The 21974-nt window shown below is 45.6% G+C and overlaps 1 protein-coding gene across 7 annotated transcripts in view; it reads left to right on the plus strand.

Annotated features, from left to right (window-relative positions):
• Positions 1–21974, plus strand: part of ESRRG (estrogen related receptor gamma) — a 432435-nt gene that overhangs the window by 309167 nt on the left and 101294 nt on the right. For all 7 annotated transcript variants that reach the window (XM_070401097.1, XM_070401095.1, XM_070401094.1 and 4 more), the window contains one exon: positions 5704–5820. In XM_070401097.1, the coding sequence (XP_070257198.1) occupies positions 5704–5820 (117 nt within the window). The remainder of the gene's footprint in view (positions 1–5703; positions 5821–21974) is intronic.

Below are 21974 nucleotides of genomic sequence, written 5' to 3' on the forward strand. Positions count from 1 at the left end.
GAGAAGTCGCCAGGAGGTATGTGATACCTGGCTCCATCATTCTTGCCAGCTGGCTTTAAAGCCCACCAGCTCCAGGCCTAGCCAGTCTGGCTCAGTGGATAGAGCATCGGCCTGTGGACTGAAGAGTCCCGGGTTTGATTGTGGTCAAGGGCAGGTACCTTGCTTGCAGGCTCCTTTCTGGCCCGAACCCTGGTCGGGGCACATGCAGGAGGTAACCAATCTATGTGTTTCTCTCACATTGATGCTTCTCTCTGCCTTTCCCTCTCTCTTCTACTCTCTCTAAAGTCAGTGGAAAAATATCCTCAGGTGAAGATTAAAAACAAACAAACAAAAAACCCTATAGCTTCCAGGTTGATCGGCTCCCTCTCAGCACAGCTCACTCCCCCAGCTCCTGACAAAACTGGGAAAATTCCCCTCCTGTCATCAGGCACTGCCCAGTTCGGTCCCGGGTGCCATCGGACAAATGCGTCCCACATCAGAGCAAGCAATAATGCAAGACATCCCCGTGTCTGAAATGAGGAGCCGGGGCTGTGAACAGTGACTTCTGCCTCATCCTGAGCGTCCGTCCAGGGTTAGCATTGCAGGCGCCCACAGTTGCCCTTAGAAATATTGTTGTCTCATTTTCACTTGCATGAACCGAAGAAAACAGGTGCCCCGTGGAGATGGTGGGTCGTCTGGGAGCCGTGTCTTTGAGCCATTACCAAAATAGATGGGACATTGTTACCCAGGGGCGTGGGGCAGCACTGATTTTTTGGATAAATGCTTTCTTTATTGAGTAGTAAAAGCACCAGGGAAGGTTTTTCAAGGGCAGCAGCTCTGTAGACTCTCAGATGCATCAAAGACTTGGTTGGGTGGGTGATCATAGCCAACAACAAGGAACCGAGCAGCTCAATGGGAGGGCTCGGACATGAGAGAGGTTTTCCTCCAGCAAATAAGTTCCTTAGCATGATGCTGCTTTGTTTTTCTCGAGATGTAAACCAAGGTGTTACTTAGTGAAATCAAGGTTACCGTCCACCTTATGTGAAGACATTTATTGAAACACGACACTTGGCTGAAGGATACCTGGTCTCATCGTAAACAATTTCTATGCATTTAAGCTGAAACTATATGTTTTAGAAAACACTCAGGACCCCACTGTATTTTTTCATCTATTCACAGTGAAATTCTGTTTTCTTTTTAATATATTTTTTTATTGATTTCAGAGAGGAAGGGAGAAGGAGAGAGAGATAGAAACATCACTGATGAGAGAGAATCATTGGTCCTCTGCCTCCTGCATGCCCCACACTCGGGAACGAGCCCACAACCCGAGTATGTGCCCTGACCGGAAATTGAACTGTGACCTACAGGTTGATAGGTTGACATTCAACCATTGAACGCTCTTGTGGCTATTTGAAGTTTCTATTGTTTGAAGAAATTTTAAAATCTTTACACAGTTATGCATAAATTTAGCTACTATTGTTGAGTCACTCCTAACTATATTCTCCAATGTGGCTGCAATTCTGACAGTACCTAAACAATGAAGTATTATAATTAGATAGAAATTAAATAACCAATTCTCTCTGTATTCTATATTTTCATTTTATTTTTATCATATTCATATCAAGATGCATTTTTATTTCCTTTAAAGCCTCTTATATTCTTTTCCTTTTTACCTTTTCCTTCCCAGAAGTTTTTATATTTTATTGTTTTTCATTTCTTGGTAATATCTCCCTGTTTTGCTCTGCATTTCCATCCTTGCCAAAGCTACTTTTCAGGGTTTTGATAATTAATTCAGTTTTCTTCTACTTTTTCTGATTTGGAGGATGGTTTTTCCTAGTGTCCTTAAAATTGCTTCCTAATAGGATAGCCCACTCACTTGACCTTGTGGACATGGCTGTATTACAACACAGTAATTGCTGTTCATCAAAATGACCTTGAGATTTCATGAAAATATTAAGTTGTTCTAAGGGTATTACTTTGCTTATGTACTAGCTTTTCATGGAAGACTAGAGGCCCAGTGCATGATATTTGTGCACTGTTAGGGTCCCTAGAGGCTGCAAGCTGCCAACCTGGGCCTCCCTCCCTTCCCCTGGCTGGCCCTGCTCCCTGGTTGAACTTCCGGACGACCTTCCAGTTAAGGGGACAATTTGCATGCTACGCTTTTATCATATAGGATTTCTATGCTGCCCAAGAAAGGGTCCTTGCCTCCAGGACCTTACCCTCAAATGGGTAATATGCATGGGAAAAGGTGTAACAAAATATGGCATGCCTTGCTATGACGCAGGTACCTAAAGAGATATGAGGACCAAGAAATCATTTTCTGCTAGGCTGGGCTGAGCCATTTTCATGAGCGATTTGGCTGGGATTTGAGTTGAACATTGAGACTTGGAAGTAATTTTAAGAAGAAAAGAGGGGCACAGATAGATCATTCTCAGAGGGAAGCCTGCAGGACGCAGCCAAGGAGAATCAATCACAGTGGCTGCATCAGAAAGTTCATGTGAGGTGATAATGGTCATATTCCTGGGAAAGCCCATGAGCGCCCCATCGGCAGGGGCTTCGTTAGCTAGTCTAACATCGTGTATTTAATCTCAGAGGCCCTAGGAATCTGCGGACTTTTCTTTACAAAAGTAGGGTGGTGACTGATCAAAGCAGTCATCGGAAGAGGCATAGGATGGAGGCATGCGGCCTGGATTAGATGGGGACTGGATGGAGGCAACGTGCCCAGCTTGGAGATAGCTTCCATAGTCCAGGTGTGAGCTCACGCGGGCCCCATTTAGGTTCCGGTCGGAAGTCTGCTATTGTGAAGGATGAGGGTATACTTTTCAAAGCGGAAGAGGAACTAGTTTGAAAGGAAAGGTGATTATTGGAGAGTGGGGGTGGGGTGCGGATGTTGGATCATCCCAGTAGAAGTTGCCAGCACTGGGTTGAGAGTGTGGGCCTAGTGCTCACAGCTGCATACTGGAGCGTGGGCCAAGTTTGCCTTCGTACTGACTTTCCAGGCATAGGAAAGGGAAGAAATGCTGTTTGGAAAACTTTTTTTTTTTAATTTTCTTTCTCCTAGTCATTGTCTTCCTAAGGAAGCAGGGACCTGGGTTTCTTTTTATTTTTTAAATATTTTTATTGATTTCAGAAAAGAAGGGAGAGGGAGAGAGACAGAAACATCGATGATGAGAGAGAATCATTGATCTGCTGCTGGTGGCCTTCTGCACAGCCCTCAGTGGGGATTGAGCCCACAGCCTGGGCATTTGCTCTGACTGGGAATCGAACCAGCAACCTCTGCCGTGGTCAGCAAACTGCAGCTCGCGAGCCACATGCGGCTCTTTGGCCCCTTGAGTGTGGCTCTTCCACAAAATACCACATGCGGGCGCACATACAGTGCGATTGAAACTTCGTGGCCCATGCGCAGAAGTCAGTTTTCGGCCTGGGCGAGTCTGTTTTGAAGAAGTACTATTGATATTTGGCTCTGTTGACTAATGAGTTTGCTGACCACTGTCCTAGTGCATGAGGGGAGCTCAACCAACCGAGCCACACTGGCTCTGGGTTTCTTTTCAAATAAGGATAGGGAGGGCCTTGTGAATGGAAGGTTCTGGTAGTAACTCCTAGGAAATTACTAGCAACACTCTCTTGATGTCAAATTTTCGGTGATGGTTAAAGAAAATCTGCAGGGAAAAATGGTTTATCTAAATTCATATTCTCAATCCCTTTATTCTCAGACATGGCTCAGACAGTCTGGTTGCTTTGACTTGATTTTCTATGACTTTAGCATCAGTAATGTCTTCGAAGAAGGTGATGGGTATGCTTCTGTGGATGCAACTAATATTACTCTTATTATTTAACCTCTTATGGTAAAAAGTAGTTGCGTTTATTATTATAAATACTCTGGATTGGAACCCTAATTTAGCCAAACTATTTGGATGAGTTTATCTCAAGCGATAATGCACAACCCCCTTTTTTAAAGTCATGCACACTGAGCCAGTTTTCAGTGGTTATAAGTGGGGAGGTCTTCCTTCCTGTGGAATTAGCGGTAGCTGAGGATTTGAGTCTGTACCATCTTGCAATCCACTAATGTGATATTTACCGAGGAGGCATCAGTCTGGAGAAAGGTAGTCAATATAAATCAGTGTTGACAAAGTGTGATTAACTCTGAAATATTTCATCAATGCCGAGGTCCCAGGCAGCCTCTATGCTAATTACTAGTCTCTGTGCCTAGTTTCAGGGGACTCGGACAGACCCTGGGCACAGCAGACACGGAGCAGCAAAATTGCAATTATGCTCAGACCGTCTCTGATGACAATTTATGCATTTGGTGTGATGACCTCCCCCTTCCCAAGAGGGCAATAAACAGGATGCATTTTCATTAAGATACTAATGCACTTAATCACCAGGGGAAAGGGTTAGGAAGGAGCGGGAGACCTTCCAGGGCTGTGGGATGGAGCTGATGGGGAGAGAGGCTTTATTCTAAAGGCAGCTTCTTGGCGAAGCTGGAGGCAGGCCCGGGGTGCCTCCCACACGCCGTCAGTGCCACTCATTGAAAAAACCAATTCCAGATAAAGTTTGGATCTTCTTCCGGCTACATACTGTGTAGAATGTGTCAGTACTACCACTAAGTGTAAACTCGGATGATAAAAACACAATTTCACCTCAGTGTGTTCTTACCCATAACACTTTCAAGGGGCTGAGGGGTTTGTATCTCCTTCTGCAAGTGGTGTAACAAGGGCGATGAGGATGGTGATGATGAAGATGAGGATCACTGTTTACCAATAAGAAGCATTTACCAAGCATTGAGTTGTTTTGTAAGACTGTGGTTCAGGTCACAGCAGGAATCAGGGAACGTCAGGCATGGCTGCCCTCTAGGAGCTTCCTGCAAAGTCCCAAATGAGCCCACCAATTATTGTCCACAATGAAGTTTATGTCAAAAAGGCAATACGCCTGCCTGACCGATGTGGCTCAGTGGTTGAGTGTCAGCCCAGGAAGTAAGAGATTGCCAGTTCCATTCCCTGTCAGGACACATACCTGGGTTGCGGTTCCATCCCCAGTAGGGAGTGTGCAGGAGGCAGCTGATCGATGATGTTTCTCATTGATGTTTCTATCTCTCTCCCTCTCCCTTCCATTCTGTCTAAACATCAATAAAACATATTGGAAAAAAAAGACAATATGTCTGATGCATCCCAGCATTAGTCACCCAAAGAAACCCAGACTTAGCTAAAGACCATAGATGCATGCCCCACGGACACCAGTAGTTTGGTGAAGGCCTAGGAAGGTGGAGAAAGGGATGGATGGATGGAGGTGGGCAAAGGGTGGGGAAGAGGAAACAACTGCAATGATGTCAGCATTAAAATTTTTTAATAAAATAAGAGAAATCCAGGCTTGACGATACAAGAAGATAGTTGTGATGCTTGAGGTTTCATAGAAATAATCTGCTTCGAAATGTCTTTGGATCCTGAGATCTCGGAAGACTGGGTCTTGGCCCGGGTGAGTAAGCATCAAGGGAAAGGCTCATTCTGAACAGGAAGTTTTGAAGAGCTTCACCAGATGGCTTCTCGGTGCTCAGTGTGTCTTCAGTGGTTGTCACAGAGCATCCAGCCTCGTGACACTTGTCACATCCTCGTGCCTATTATTTAATTTTGCGGGGAGGGGACAGGAGTCAGCCCCTGCCTGGGGACGCTCACATTTCCTGGGTCTTGCCTATCTGACGGCTTGTTTCCTCCGGACCCTGTGTTTCAGGTAACATAGAATACAGCTGTCCTGCTACAAACGAATGTGAAATCACGAAGCGCCGGCGTAAATCCTGCCAAGCTTGCCGCTTCATGAAATGCTTGAAAGTGGGCATGCTGAAGGAAGGTAAGGCCCCTGGGCGGCAGCCCTGCGCTTCAGGCTGGGAATGGGAGGTGGGAGGCGGGGGCACAAGGACTTGTCACAATGCGAGAGAAACCAGGAAAAGATGGGGGTCACAGTAAGTGCCCCGAATCTGAGGGCGGAGCGCCTCTTCTTTATCTGACCTCTCTGATACCTCGTGGCTAGCCGCTGACATCGACAGGAAGGGACAAGGTAGGACATACCTGTTGTTTGGCTCAACCCACCAGGTAGGTTTGGGCAATTCTGGTTTTCTTCATCCTTACAATTTCCAGAAGGCGGAAGATGGAGAGCAACCAGGAGGCGACTGTTACTGTTTTTCTGCATTTCTTCTCTATATCAGGTTCGCAGAGAGATTTTTCCCATCTTTATTGAGCTAGGATTGACAGAGTATATATTTAATGTGCCCAAGTTGCTGTTTTGATATACATGTATTTTGTAAAATAATTGCTATCATGTAGCTAATTAACATATCCATCACTTCATGTAGCTCCCATGTTCTTCTTGCTGAATTAATCTTAGATTTAAAGCACGGTTTATTGTCTTCTAATCTTATCTTTTGGATTGATTTTCTATTATGAAGAACTTGCAATCATGACATTAACATTGTTGCTCTCAGTTGGGGAGCATAGCAACATACACAAGATAATAACCGTGCGAGTGTGTACTCTGTGCTGAACACACTGACTAAGATCACACAGCCGGGAACTGGAAGCAAATTGTCAGATTCTAGAATTTGCTCAACTCCCACCCATATCAAAAGTCCTGAAATATTTGTGTATATCAGCATATCTGTGAAACTAACATTGTAGCACAGAGAAAATTTGTGTGTGTGTTTTTTTTTTAATTTGAAAACCCTAGATTTAGCTGTGTGTGTGGGTTTTTTTTTAATGTATCTTTGTGCACAGGGGTGCCTTTATGAATGCGCATGTTACATATCGCCTTTGCGTTATACTATCTCCTTCTCTTCAGAAAATTTGTCAGAATTTAAACTAAATATGGTAACTTTATAAAAGAACAAAATGAAAGCGTGGTCATTGACAGTTGAGAGAAAATGAGGTAAAGTAAATATTTAAATGTACAGCTTCTGCGAAGTCAGAGATTCTGCCTCGCTAGGGTTGGCTCTGTGAGTTTGTCTGTTGTGTTGTTACTGGCGATCACTGGCTTTTTAACCTCCACATTTAAAGATCCACGTGTGTTCTCCAAGAACGAACATGGCCCACCTCATCACTTTTCCTGGTTTGTTCTTATTCCACGAGTTTTACCGGGAGCAGTGTGATAGGACAATGAGTAGATCAGATCATTTGGGGGTGGGGGGTGGGGGGTGGAATTCACACCATGTTTCTCTGTGGCTTGTCCACTGAGAATGAACTCCTTCCTTGAGAGGAACAGAACAAAGCTTAATGAAGAGTCGGGAGCTGAGAAGTCATTGTTTTCAAAGAGTAAGTCCATTTTTAAAAGTGTTATGAAAATAATATATGAATTAACAACTTTTGAGTTGATGTGTCCTAGATATTGATTTTATTTTCAAAATCTGGAGAACACTGGGATACACCTCCATTTCCAGATGGATAGAAATGTTCTGATCAGTTTGATTTTACTGCTGCGATTTACACGACTGTGTGTCCTTCCAGGTATGGGAAGGATAGAAAACAATATTTTGCCCCGAATACTTTTACCCTCTTGTGGTTCTTAAGCAGGAGCCATCTTGATAGGTGCTAAGAGCGACTCAAGAGCTGTGAATTGTGTCTAATTAAATGATGTTGGTGAAAGGCAATGGGTGTGGTACTTATGTAATATTCACGCCTCTTCAGATCGAGCCTGTAGAGGGTCTCTCTTCAAGGAAATGGCTGCTGTGGCTGATCTACTCATGTAATAATTCATTTTCCTCTACCCCCTTATGCCTACTTTGATGGGCAAATACCAGTTCTCTAAGGCCCTTCCCCCAAAGAGAGAGGATGGAATGGTTATGAGCAAATATGGAACGCTCTTTTATTTTTGTACTTGAAAACAAAATGCAGTGACAAAAGGCATTCCGTCCGGCATATAAATGCACAATTCTGCATGGCCATCGCCTTGGCTGCAGCCCGGCCCTCTCCGCCTGGGAGAATGATCCCCTCTTAAGTGTGTCTTTATGGATGGAGAGGGAGTTGAGTCCCAGGCAGTGTGTCAGGGATCAGGATGTAGTAAATCTATTCAAATGTAAACCTGTTCAATTCAATTACCAGCCCCTAATAAAATTTGCTGCTACAACCCCCGTGTTGACCACGGCGGTCCACGCAGGCTGGTGGCTCAGCGGGTCTGGAAATTGACAGACACAATCTATTTAAACAAAAAACAACAACATTAGTTCTCAAATCTGAAATGAAATCAGGTTTCCACAGCTCTGATGGGGACCTTCTTTCCTTTAACAGGTATTTTCTTTAGTCAACTAGCCAAATGCATCTTAGATAACGCCTTCCTGAGGGAAATGAAGTTTCTTTCCAAAGGGCGATTTATAGAAAAATGAGACTTCACTCTTTAAAAATAATAATCCTATATTGATTGCCATTTCCTTTTTTTTTATTAATCCTCACCGGAGGATATTTTTCCATTGATTTTTAGAGAGAGGGAAAGACAGAGAGAAACATTGATGTGAGAGAAACACATGTACTAGTTGCCTCCTGCAGGAGCCTGGGCCAGGGCCCAGGCCGGGGAGGAGCCTGCAACCGAGGTACATGCCCTTGACTGGAATCGAACCCAGGACCCTTCACTCCTCACGCTAAAGCTCTATCCACTGAGCCAAACCAGCTAGGGTTTGATCACAATCTCTGCTAAAGACCTGGGTTGCAAAAGGGGAGTGATGGCTCAGTGAGTGACCAATTCCAGTTATGTTATACTGCATATAATCAAATTCTTACCAGATATGCCTTCTCATGAGCCAGCACCAGAATAGTATCTGAATGAATGACATTTGATTTTAAAGTTAGAATTCTTGAATGAAAAAACTGTTACTAGTTGAAGCCGTGAAACAGATGTGTGGAGAAACAACAAAAAAACCGCAATATAACAAAACTCCAAGAAGTACACTTAAAAAATGATAGTTTCTGCAAATCTGAGTGGTTACACCATTCCGCATCCTGAAGAATTCTCCCCTCCCTTTTTTTTTTTTTTTTCGGTCTCGGGCTCTACTTTGCTGGTAAGCCTCAGGAATGATGGGCCTGCATGATGTTTACGGCATCATCCCATACTGTATGTCAGAGAAAACCCATCTGTTACAAGATATCTGGTCTCCACATTCGCCTTTCATTTTTTGCAGGTATTGTGTATTTGAAGGGGGAAAACAAGACCTCCTCAAGGTGCACCCATAAATCTGGCCAAGATTTATTTTTATTTTGATCCTTCTCCTTGGGTACTTAAAGATGACTGCAGGGCCTACGCGTTCAGTTTTCTCTGTCGGTGGCAAAGAGAGACATTTTATGAAAGCAATAATTATTTTGCTTAGGTACAGAATTCACTGATCAAAGGATGGAGGGTGTTTTGCTGTTTATTGCTGTGATGGGTTTCACCTTGGCAACTCAATTATTAATTTTTATTTTTTGACTCTTGCAAATGAGAGCAAGACACCCACCTTTATGCACAGTATGGCATGCCTGCATATCGAAGTGCGGAGGACCGGTTTATGTCATGGGATAAAGTGGGCTTTTATACTTTGCCTTAAGAAAAGGGAGGGGTTCCTTAACCTTTGTTTGTTAAATTTATTTTATTTTATTTTATTTTATTTTATTTTTGGTAATCCTTACCCTAGGATATTTTTCCATTGATTATTTTTAGAGAGAGTGGATAGGAGGGCGAGGGACAGAGAGAAACATCCATGTGAGAGGGAGAAACATCAATTGGTTGCCTACCCCTTGGGCCCTGGGGATTGAGCCTTCAACTGAGGTATGTGCCCTTGACCGAAATCAAATTCGGGACCTTCAGTCCTCAGGCCATTGATCTGTCCACTGAGCCAAACCAGCTAGGGTTTAACCTTTCTAATCTTTAGTGTCATCATCAGTAAAATGATGGTAGCAATAATAGTGTTTGCCAATAAAGTGTTGTGTCTAGTAAGATACTATAGGTTAGTGCTTGTCGCCCAGTGTGGCTCAGGTTAAGGATCAGATCAACATCAGCTGTTGTTGCTGGACACAGTCAGGGTCAAGTTTTAGACTCAAGTCCTGGCAAAATATTTCTGGATTTTACCATGGTACCAAAAGGATATGCACCGAGTAGGAATCGTGCTTCGGATTTTGAATGTTGATCTTTTCGCAGGCGAGCAATGGGCAGTAGGATGCTTTCTTGTGATGCTGGGCAGCGGCCCTGAGCTCAGCTCCTGGTCAGCCCCATGATCACAAGGGTCAACAAGGACACCCTGCAGTGTAGCCAGTGTGTTAAGTGATTCTGCCTGACGGGGGGCTGATGGAAGTGTTCTGAGCACATGTCAGGTGGGCTAGGCCAGCTCCGATGTTCAGAGTGTTACTTTCAAGTTCACCTGGGTTTATCAGGAGGCAGCCACATCCTACCTGAAAGAGCATCCTTAGTGCATGAGATAGCACGGCTTTATTCATGTCGCTGCCGTGACATCTCCCCAATCAGTTGTCTTGAACCCCCAGGACATAAAGAAAAAACGATCCCAGAACTGTTTTTGCTGCCTTCACAGCTTGCGTCTTGATTTATATATGGCAGTGGGACTCCCAGTCCTCTGGGTTCACCCTTATCAGCAGGCCAGCAAAGAGCAACTTCCCGGTCTAATTGCCCTTCTGTTTATAGCTTCCATTTTAATAAAATGTTCATGTAAAGGGTGTAGCATTTTCCAGGTAGGTTCTCTTTAAAAAATGAAGCGACTCCAGTCACTTAGTAGCAAGCAGCTGTGTTTTTGCTTACTTAAAGAACCTGCTTAGCAAATGCATCCGAACAAAATCTCTTCTGTACAAACTCCTGAAGAAGACATTGCCAAGGTGAATTTTTTTCTCTCCCCCTGAAGTCTAATATCATTATGTTGCCAAGTCGAAAACAGAAATTATCGGTAGGGAAATTCGGGTTCTCACCGCCTTCAAAAAGCAGAACAAAGAGAAGGAGGAAGCTTTAATGGTATTCAAGGGAAATATTTCTGTGTTAGATGACAGGTAATAGAACCGCGTTGACCTCCCTGGTATTTCTTGCACTCTCTGTTGTAATATTATCCTAAGAAGCTCCCTCATTAATGCAGAGTGTTAGACAAAACTCCCAAGTTATCAGATCAGCAGCAGCAAAGAGTGCCTTTTTGTGAGCTGTCTTGACACTGAGCCGTTGGGGAGTATGTTTAAGGTACCACCGAAAAAGTTACTTCAAGTAGATATACCAGTCGGTGATTTTGTTGTTGTTGTTCATGCTTTGTTTGTTAAAATATATTTTTATTGATTCCAGAGAGGAAGGGAAAGAAAGAGAGAGATGGAAACATCAATGACGAGAATCACTGATTGGCTTCCTCCTGCACGCCCCCTACATCGGGGATGGAGCCTGCAACCCGGGCATGTGCCCTGACCGGGAATCAAACCTTGACCTTCTGGTTCATAGATTAACACTCAACAGCTGAGCCAGGCCGGCCAAGCTGTTCATGCTTTCTTGATATGAAATGTCTCGAAATGAAGAGCAAAGATTTTGCTGGTAAAAGTCATAACCTATTTTTAAGAGCTTCATATCTTCATATGCATTAGGCTGTGTAGTGTGCGCTTTAGTTGGGTGTTTTTTTTTTCTAAGCCTCGCAATGACCCCTGGAGTGAGCATTTACCCACTGCACAGAGGGAATGGAAGTGAGAGATTACTACTTGCAGCCAATCGATGTTTCTCTCTCATCATTGATGCTTCTATCTCTCTATTCCTCTTTCTCTAAAAGCAATAAAAACTTTGAATAAAGTGCCTTCAGAACCATACTCCTTATAAGTTTTGCCTCTGAGTCTGTACCTCAGTTATTTTGAGGCTAGGCCATGGTCTGCAAACCGCAGCTCTGGAACCACATGCGGCTCTTTGGCCCCTTCAGTGTGGCTCATGTGCAGAAGTCGATATTTTGTGGAAGAGCCACACTCAAGGGGCCAAAGAGCCGCATGTGGCTCAAAAGCCACGGTTTGCCGAGCTGCAGTTTGCTGACCACTGGGCTAGACCATCAGGTACCACTTGGGGATGACAGTTTTACCGGTTTTACGAATGGGGAAAATCAAAGCACTAATATTTTAAAGACGGGTCCATGCTTCTGCATCTGATCCATGTGGGTCTTCGGCCATCGCATGCTCCCTGTGCGCGTCTGGTTCTCTGAAGCAATTGTGCAGGCACATATTCTCCAAAACCAGCAATTCCATTAGAAATGAAGTGGGTTTTCTCATGTGAACTCACCAAAGAGAGCACCACAGATTATTGGAGCTGAATGCATCTTCCCTCGCTGCATGTGTGCGAGAGAGGACAGCAAGGTGGCAATTATGAGAAGCTGTTCTTCCAGCCCTTCCCCCTGCTTTCCCTGGAACACTGTTAAAAGTTAATCATTTATGTCATTGTCCCCATGTGTCGTTTCCATTTGTGAACTTGAAATAGGGAGCCGGCACTTATCTAGTTCGCTACACATTTTTATTCCTTTTGGATTAGAAAGTCCCCAATGGATTTCGCCCCCAGGATGGGGAAAACCTGCCTCACCATTTGCTCATGTACTGAGAGTCCCGTGACACCCCGGTGAGTGATGGGGGGGAGGGGCTCCCCAGCCACAGAGGACTCGGATGTGGAATTTTCCCCACCGGCCTCCAGATATCAGATTTTTGCTCCTTTTCACCCACACACACGTATATCAATGTGGCCTTGATGAGGATTTTGTGCTTACATTTAATGTAAGGGAATCCTGGTAGACATGTGAATAAGGCTCATTGAATGCAGTGCTTCGTGATTGTATTTCATGTGGGCACCATTCCTAATTGTTAGTCACCTTTGTGTTAAGACGGCTCCCTCCACGTTTCGTCAGGTGTCTTAGATGGCTTTGCTCATTCCTAAGTCGCCCCCAAAATGAAAGCTGAAATCAAGCGCTGGTCATTTTTGAAGAGGCCGTTCTGTACTTTTGTGTCTCTCTCGCTTAGTAGGTTATGGAGCCACCAACCAGCTTCCCCGAGGCAAGCTGTCTGCAAAGGAACAAGCCAGCTGGCTTGGCCAAGGTTGATCAATGATGGGAGGCAGGCTGGGTTCCAGGTTCACAAAATCCACTCAGTGGAGAGTAGGTCAGCGGCTTCCCCAAAGCCAATTAGCTGGCAGAAGTCGGCGTGCCCGGTGCTCGCCAAATTCCCCGGGCCTGCTGGCTCTGGTGGGGAGTCCATCCTTGGGCTTCCTGGCGAACCGGCCTTCAGTGAATGGCAGATTGTGCTGTGTGAGAGCCAGTGTGGCTCTGTGGCCACTGGAGCAAATCTCAGGGACCTGCCACGCCCACTCAGCCGTGGTACCCAGGTGGACTGCACAGCCCAGGTACAACGGCAGGGATAGAGGGAAGCTCGGGTGCGATGACTTTCAGCCCATTTTCCACATCACAGATCTGTTTTTACCTGACATCATTGAGCCACACCATTGAAAGAGCACAGCGTGGAAATGTTTTGGGGAAGCCAAGCATTAGGGAGTGGTGGAATTTGTGCTATTGTAAAGCCCCAGTTGTAACAAGCTCTTATTTTATAGGTGACTGTGGTGAGCAAAGGGGGACCCGGGCAAAACCCAAATGGGGGGTTGCTTAGCAGTGGCTCATTGGTTAACCTGTCTGTCCAAGGATGAAGCGAATCCACGATCAGAGTCCCTTCCCTGTTTTCTTCAGCTATTCATTTTCAACTATGATGTCTTTTCTACAGAGGCTGTGTAATCATAATAACATTAGGATGTCTGAATTATCTTACTTGAGTGTTTAGGTATATTGGGGATGTGGGGAATTTACCGAGTAGCATATATAACAATGAGATCATGCACATCTCCTGGTTGAACTCAGAATGTGTGTGTGCCTAGATCTGAACTAATTTCCAGCTTGGGTTCAAGCCTTGGGAAGTTTAGTCCATTTTCCCTGGCCAGCCTCTCAGATCTCAGCTCCCGTATCTTCCTGGAAGCCACCTGAGCCTCAGCTAGTGGCTTCTCCCTGGACTGTCCAATTGATGTCCCCCAACAAAACGTCTCCCTCGCACATCACATCAGTTTTATGGGGCCACACACCTTCCTCTTCCTCCCATTCCCCTTCTCCCCTTAAAAAAAACACACACAAAATTTTTTTTTGTTCTAAAATTTCTTCTAAAAGCAAAGTTGCTTCCCAACTGTACCCAAGTGGCCACTTGGTGATTCTCCCTGCCCCCCTCCCAGCCACTCACCTCTCTGCTCTCCCCGACATTCATCTCCAGGACTGTAATTCTCCTCAGTGTCAACATTATCATCATCATTAGAATATGTGAAGCCAATTAAATGGCAATTACTCTGACCTTAGCCAGTCTTAGGTTATTATCAATTCCTGCATAATTTGGAAATATTGGGAAGGAAAGTGGATTCTTGCCTCCGGGTCTAACCTATGTAAATATTTCTATGTATTGTTCGAGAAATACACCCTGATCACCCCCCCCCCCCCTCCGCCCCATTGATTTCTAGAGAGCAGGAGGGAGGAGAGGGAGAGAGAGAGAGGAAAAACATCGACATGAGAGAGGCACCTCGATTGGTTGCCTCCTGCACATGCCCCGGAGGTGCCCCTACCAGGGCTGGGGATTCTGCAACTGAGTTAGATGCCCTTGACTGGGAATCAAACCCATGACCCTACAGTCTGAAGGCTGATGCTCTATCCACTGAGCAAAACTGGCCAGGACCTCCCTGTTCTTTGTAACATCTCGAGTTGAATCAGGTTTTTCCTCCTGGAGTTGCTCTGTAGCTACTCGTGGGTCAAAATGATACAGATTCCTCAGGCCCATCTCTAAACGTTGACTCATCCACCCTTTATCCATTCATTCAGTGAGTGAGGATTTTTTGAGGCATGGCTCTATACAGTTGACTTTATTAGCTGTCAGAAATTAAAAGCGAACATGACAGCTTTCTGCCCTCATGGAGTTTATCATAAGCCTCATTCCTTACAACCATACAGATGTCGCCCCTTTCTGGATGTCGCCAGCATTTCTATTGTTTCAGACAATAGAGCACTCTAACTTCATGTGTTCCAAGAGGAAAGTAGACTGCAGTGATAAAAAGCTTGGTCTCTCAGATCAGACGGTGTCTGTGACTGTTGATTGAGCCCTTGAAATGCAGCTACTACAACTGAACAATTGAAATTTTAATTTTAGTTAAATAGTCCCACGTGGCTGGTGATTGTTAGACAGTGCAGAAAAGGAGGGTTCAACCCAAACTTGACTAGTTGCTGTGTTATCTTAAGCAAGTGACTTTGCACCTTTTAAGCCTTCTTTGTAAAGTGGGGGTCCTAATGATATAGCCAGAGGGTGGTTTGGGGTTTAAAGGAAGTAATAGATGCCATATTCTTGGCCTAGTGCCCGGCAAACACCAACACTCAGAAAACACTGTGTTAGTATTAAGGTTTAGTATTCAGTTAGTCACGTAGTGTGCCTCATAGAGGGGAGCATAGACAACTTGAGAACAGGGACTGTGGCTGCTTATATTCCAGACCTCCATGAGACCTAGCATAATCATCACATACATAGTAGGTGCTCAATAAAATATAGCAGGATTCTTTGTCTTTTTTTTAGCTTTTAGTTCCATTATGAAAACTTCAGTGCAGGAATAATTTTATCGTAAATAACGATATTAGAAACAAGTCAGGGGCTATCATCATCTGTTAAATTATTTCTACATTTTTCTCTATATATGTGTGTGACCATGACAGGATTTGATTTCAGCAGTAATGTTATATCGAATTTATATTGGCATTGTTTTATATCTCCCTTCTCCTTCGATATTTGATAAGTTGATGAACAGAAATGAGAAAAATAAGGCCTGTTTTACATAACATACCAATAACTTGCTAAGATCAGACAACAAATAAATGGTAAAGCCTGCCCTGACCAGTGTTCTCAGTGGTTAGAGCATCGGTCCGAACGGGTCTCAGGTTCAATTCTTGGTCAAGGGAACATACCTGGGTTTCCAGTTTACTCTCCACCCCTGGTCAGGGAGCATGTGGGAGGCAACCCATTAATGTGTCTCCCTCTCACATCAATGTTTCTCTCTCTTCCCCTTCCATCTTCCCTCCTTCTACTCTCTCTCTGAAAAGCAATTGAAAAAAAATATCCTCCGGTGAGGATTAAAAATTTAAAAAATAAAAAGTAAAGCCAGGGTTCAGTCCAAATTTCCCAGACTCTGAGCCCGTCCCCTAACGACACTCATACATGCCTAATGAAGTCTTTTGATTTTCCTCTTTGTGAGTTAATCTTCCCAGCGTGTGGAGAGGTGAACTGTGATCCCCTTACATGGAAGCCACTGGTGTCTATAACTTTTTTGAACAAACAGACCTTTATTTCAAGGGATGCCTTTGGGACCAGAGCTGTCAGGATCCCAGCATCCTTCCTCATTGTAGATACCCTAAGGCAAGAGGGCGAGGCCGGAACAGGGATGCAGTTTGATTTCTGCAAACATTGCTCTCTGTGGAACCCCCATATAATTTCATGAAGTTTCTGCGTAGGATGTTTCTATCCAGTCTTAGAAAGGGCTTGGGCGATGGGGGATCTGCTCAGATTTCTGAGCGGCGCCCCTCCCTGTCGTGTGGGCCATCAGAGGCGACTGTGCAGCGGCAGAGACTGGAGCATCTTCCCCCGAGAGGCGTGTGGTCCTTGCCTGATGATTTCATTTCCAATTTGCCCCATCCCTTTCATGCTCCACAGGCAACAGGTCCTGATGCGCGGCCTGGGAACCGATGCATTTTCTCCAGGATTCCGCTTGAGTCTGGAGGTCTCCCCAGAAGTCATTCATTAGGATCTGGAGGGGAGATTGTCAAAAAATAAAGCTTCGCTAATGGTGACAAAGTAAAAAGAGCAGGGATTCAATTCAAGCAGCGTGTGCCCAAGAAATGTTAGCGATTCCCCCCGTTATCTCACAAATCTCTAACCGTTAGGTTATGTGTGCCAGCAGGGAAAATCCATCAGGAGTTTTGACCAGGTAGAAAGAACAAAATCCCCCAGCTCTTCCAGGTAGTAATTCTGCTTCTATTTGGATGTCACTCGGGAGCTGGCCTCCTTGAGTTCCCAAGCTCAGAAAGCGGGGGCGTCTTCCCTTCCTCACCTTTTCTCCCTTAACGTGCAGCCGCAGGATCTAACGAGCGGCCTCTGTGAAGGCATTGATTTAAATGGAAGCCCAGAAGGAGACAGTGCTGGAGTCAGCTGGACTCCTAAACAGTCCGGGGAGACCAGTCATTTGCATATCGGACAACAGCTAATGGGCCGGGGACGCTGAGCTTAGGCCTGGGGTCTTCAATATCCTAGCAAGAGACATCATTGTCAAAAAGTCTTGTAACATGAAGTGCTAAGGCACCTGCACATTATTATTATTATTATTTTAAATACATTTTTTAATTGATTTCAGAGAAGAAGAGAGAGGGAGAGATAGAAACATCAATGATGAGGGAGAATCATTGATAAGCTGCCTCCTGCATGCCCCTCACTGGGGATCGAACCTGCAACCTGGGCATGTGCCCTTACCAGGAATCAAACCGTGACCTCCTGGTTTATAGGTCGATGCTCAACCACTGACTGAGCCATGCTGGCCGGGCTTATTATTAAATTACTATTTTTAATTTACTTTCATTTTTCTTTGTGGCTGGATATTTTAAAGAAATTCAGGCCTGTGGGAAGTGGAAGTGGGTTCAATTATGAATTGTTAGTTTCCTCTCACATTACAAAAGTCGGTTAGGTAGTATAATATCTTACAAAGCCACGGGCTTAATGTAGGTATTTTCTAAATAAAGATAATGCATTTGGAATGCATTATAAACTCACTATTCTACATAGCATATTATTAAGGTCTTGGAATTTGCTAATAGGCAGATCTGCGTAGTTGTTTTTTGACAATCACTAGCAGGTTTCTTAATGTTTCTAGCTGCCTTTTCTTTATAAATGGGGATGATCATAATGCATATTCTACAGAGTTTGCTATGAGAGTTAAAGAAAATGGTGTATTTAAAATACTTAGCACAATGTCTGACAATTGTCCGTCCTCGGGAAATGTAAGCTCTGTTCCTATCAGCATCGTCGTCATTATTCTGTTGTCCAGGTGTTCGGACGCTGCCTTGGGAAATCAAACACAGCTCGGTGGTGCTTGGTCTCAAATGTCATCTTTCTGGCATCCGCCCCCTCCCCAAGATGACCGAGTGCTGTGTTCACAGCAGGCCTGGGTTGTCCTCACGCCACTGCTCTCCATGACTCGCCGGGGTCAGAGGTCCCCGCTCAAGCTCAGTGTGACTCCAGCCCCAGACCCTGGCCTGTGCTCCTGGGAGCTGCAGGTGACAGGCAGGGTCAGCAGAACCTGCCAGAATTACAGGGACCCCTCCGTGGGCTGTGGGGGAACAGCGAGGACGTCTGTCACGGACCAGAAACAAATGACCTTGACTCACTCCCTGGGATCACTCCTCATCCGGAGCGTTGCTCACTTCTGCCCAAGTGCAGTTCCTTTTGTAGATGCTAATGTGTTCATGCAGCTCAGCTTTTCCGGATAAACAAGATACAAGTTGTGAGTGAAGAAAGGACCTCGACTTCCCCTAGGCTTTTTTTTATTTTTTATTCTTTTATTGATAGATTTTAGAGAGAGAGGAAGGGAGGCAGATAAAGAGAAGGGGGGGGGGGGAGAGATCAATTTGTTCCATTTATTTATTTATTTTAAATATATTTTTATTGATTTCAGAGAAGGGAGGGGGGAGAGAGATAGAAACATCAATAATGAGAGAGAAACATTGATCCTCTGCCTCCTGCACGCCCCACTCTGGGGATCGAGCCAGCAACCTGAGCATGTGCCCTGACCGGGAATCAAACTGTGACCTCCTGGTTCCTAGGTCGACACTCAACCACTGAGCCACACAGGCTGGGCTGTTGTTCCATGTATTGATGCATTCATTGGCTGCTTCTTGTATGTGCCCTGACGGGGGATCAAACCTGCAACCTTGGCGTATGGGGATGATGCTCTAACCCACTGAACCACCTGGCCAGGGCTCCCCTAGATCTTTTAGGAAGTATGTTACCCCTGAGAAACTGTGTTTCAGTTTCAGGTTCTTGTGTGTTTAGGTCAGTGAACAACTTGGGTTTACAGTTGCTGCAGGTCGTGGGAACCTGTGGTTCTTCCCATGTCCTCTCAGGTGCTGCCTGGAAGCTATTGTTCCAGACAGGAAGTGGCGAGCGGGAATTCCTCCCGCAGGGGACTTGCTCTCCTTGGTCCATCCCTGGGTTGTCGAGAGCATCAAGTACATGGCAGCATCACGGGGCTCTGAGGCGCCTGCATGCTTTAATGCTGGTTTTGTGCCCTGTACTGCAGTGCTTAGCGCAGTGGTTCATAACCTTCTGGCCCTTTAAATACAGTTCCTCGCCGAAGCCGGTTTGGCTCAGTGGATGGAGCGTCGGCCTGCGGACTGGAGGGTCCCAGGTTCGGTTCTGGTCAGGGGCATGTGCCTGGGTTGCGGGCATGTCCCCAGTGGGGGGTGTGCAGGAGGCAGCTGATCGATGTTTCTCTCTCATCGATGTTTCTAACTCTCTATCTCTCTCCCTTCCTCTCTGTGGAAAATCAATAAAATATATTTAAAAAAAAAAAAATAAATAAATAAATAAATACAGTTCCTCATGTTGTGACCCAACCATAAAATTATTTTTGTTGCTACTTTGCTACTTCATAACTGTAATGTTGCTGCTGTTATGAATCATAATGTAAATATCTGATATGCAGGATGGTCTTAGGCAACCCCTGTGAAAGGGTCGTTCGACCCCCAAAGGGGTCGCGACCCGCAGGTTGAGAAACGCTGGCTTAGGGCAATGGTTATAGCTCCTAGTACTGGGGTTGGAAGGCTTGTCCTAGAGGGAAAGAGAAAGTAAAGATTAAAAAGGTGGGAGGGGAGCCAGACTGGCGTGGCTCCGTGGTGGAGCATCAACCTAAGAACCAGGAGGTCACGGATCAATTCCCGGTCAGGGCACATGCCCGGGTTGCGGGCTTGATCCCCAGTGTGAGGTGTGCAGGAGGCAGCTGATCCATGATGCTCTCTCATCATTGATGCTTCTATCTTTCTCTCCCTCACTCTTCCTCTCTCTGAAATCAATCAAAACATATATTTTTAGAAAAAGGTGAGAAGGGGGCGGGGGGAGCGAAAACAGGCTCACCTAGTGCAGATGACTCGTTCCCTGCATCTCTTAAATAACTTGCTTTCTTTAACACGTTCTCCATTCCCTCTCTGTAGTACAGTGGGAACCTGGCAGAATGCTGAGGAGGCCAGCCCCCGACACAACCCCCCAGACCGCAGGGCAGTCTGGTTTCGGGAGGGGACGCCCTGCCTTGCTGGTTTCTTCCCCGGCTCGTCTCTAATTAAAGTACTTGCTCTGAACGATCTTTAAGCACTGGAGCTTAATGAAGTTAGAAAAGGGATTTGCATACAGTTTTGTGAAGACTTCAGATTGTTTGAGTGTTTTCTCTGGGGAGGACTGGAAAGTCTGGAGGCAGTTTGAATTCCTGGCCGCGTATTCCATTTTGTTCTTTCAAAAAATCTCTCTTTTGCTGGTGCAGAGTTGAAAAAAGCCTGCTGCCTTCCCTCCCTCTTCCCACCCTCCCACCCCCTAAAAAACAAAAAATAAAAAAAGAAAGAAGAAAGAACCCTGTACCTCTTGCTTTGCAAAGTGGCTTCTTGGGAATTGGCAAGTCTTTGAATGTTGGTATCTAATTAAAGGATGCCTGCGTCTTTAACTCTCCTTGGCAGTGTTACCTTTGACCCTATAGTATGGGGGGGGGGGGGCGGTGGTAGAAGGAAAGTCACATTCATCCAAAATAACCCGAAGCTGGTACGTTTGGATCCTCATGCTCTTCACGGACCCTGGGCTGAGCAGGAAGACAGCGATGCGTGGAGAGCCAGGGAGCGAGTTTCTCCATCGGTGCTCACTGCTGACCAGTCAAGTGCTGGCTAATTCTGCCTCTTGGCCATCGGAGTAGCAGTCATTGCCATCAATAGCTGTAATTAGGTTTATCTACCCTTTTACCCAATACCATCCTCTTTGCCAGATTGTTATTGTTGGGGGCCAGGCAGAGAAATTCCGGAAAAAAACACACAACACACCATTTCACGGATTGATTTCAACGCCATTCAACCCTTTAGGGGGACCCTCCCTGTTAGCCATCCCTCCCTCGTCCACGTCCCCCTCACATATTCAAACGCCTCTGCAGAACGAAATGCCATGGACGCTTGTCACGTATCTGAAAAATAATTAATAGAATTGACAGGAATGTCGGTTTTCTGCTGAGGCGTGTTTCTCCTAATCCCGCGGTGCAATCTTGAGCATCGATCCAATGGTTAGGGAATCTTGTCACTCTCCACCTACGCTCCCCGGGCTAAATATCTCCCGGACCGAAGATTCTCGAACAACACTTGCCTCCTCTGCATTCTCACATGAGTCTGCTCCTACTTGGGTGCTGGGCCCTGCGTGGGTTCCGCGCCTGTGCACGCTGCTTGCCGGGCGCTGTGTACGTTGCTTAGAAGATTGCAAGTGGCACATGGGAGTGTTGGAATCCAGGCGATTGGAGAGCAGCCCTGAAAGTGTCCAGGTTGCACCTGAACTAGCTGGAGCCTGCCAGCCCCCGCAAGCCCACTGAGAGCATCTGTCTCGCCAACGCCTCGCTCATGCTGTCTCCCCGGCAGGACCCCCGATTCTCCTGACTATGAGCATAAATCATCCACCTGTCAGGAGCGCTTGCTGCCTGGATTATGCAAGGTGCCTGCCTTCATTTGGAGGCGAGAGCAGGGGATGGCTGCGAATGGTTTGCATTCATTTCCATGCCATCCCAGCATTTCCGTGGCTTTAATGAGGGGATTAGGGGCGGGGACAGTGACTTTCAGAGATGAGGAATGTCTTCGAGATGCTGGAATGTGCTTTGTGTGTTGGGGATGGCTTCGTTGGAGATTTCATTTTTTTACTTTTTTTTTTATC

Source organism: Myotis yumanensis, unplaced genomic scaffold, assembly GCF_028538775.1.
Source record: "Myotis yumanensis isolate MYYU_CA2020_CCGP unplaced genomic scaffold, mMyoYum1.0.hap1 SCAF_22, whole genome shotgun sequence".
Classification (NCBI taxonomy): domain Eukaryota; kingdom Metazoa; phylum Chordata; class Mammalia; order Chiroptera; family Vespertilionidae; genus Myotis; species Myotis yumanensis.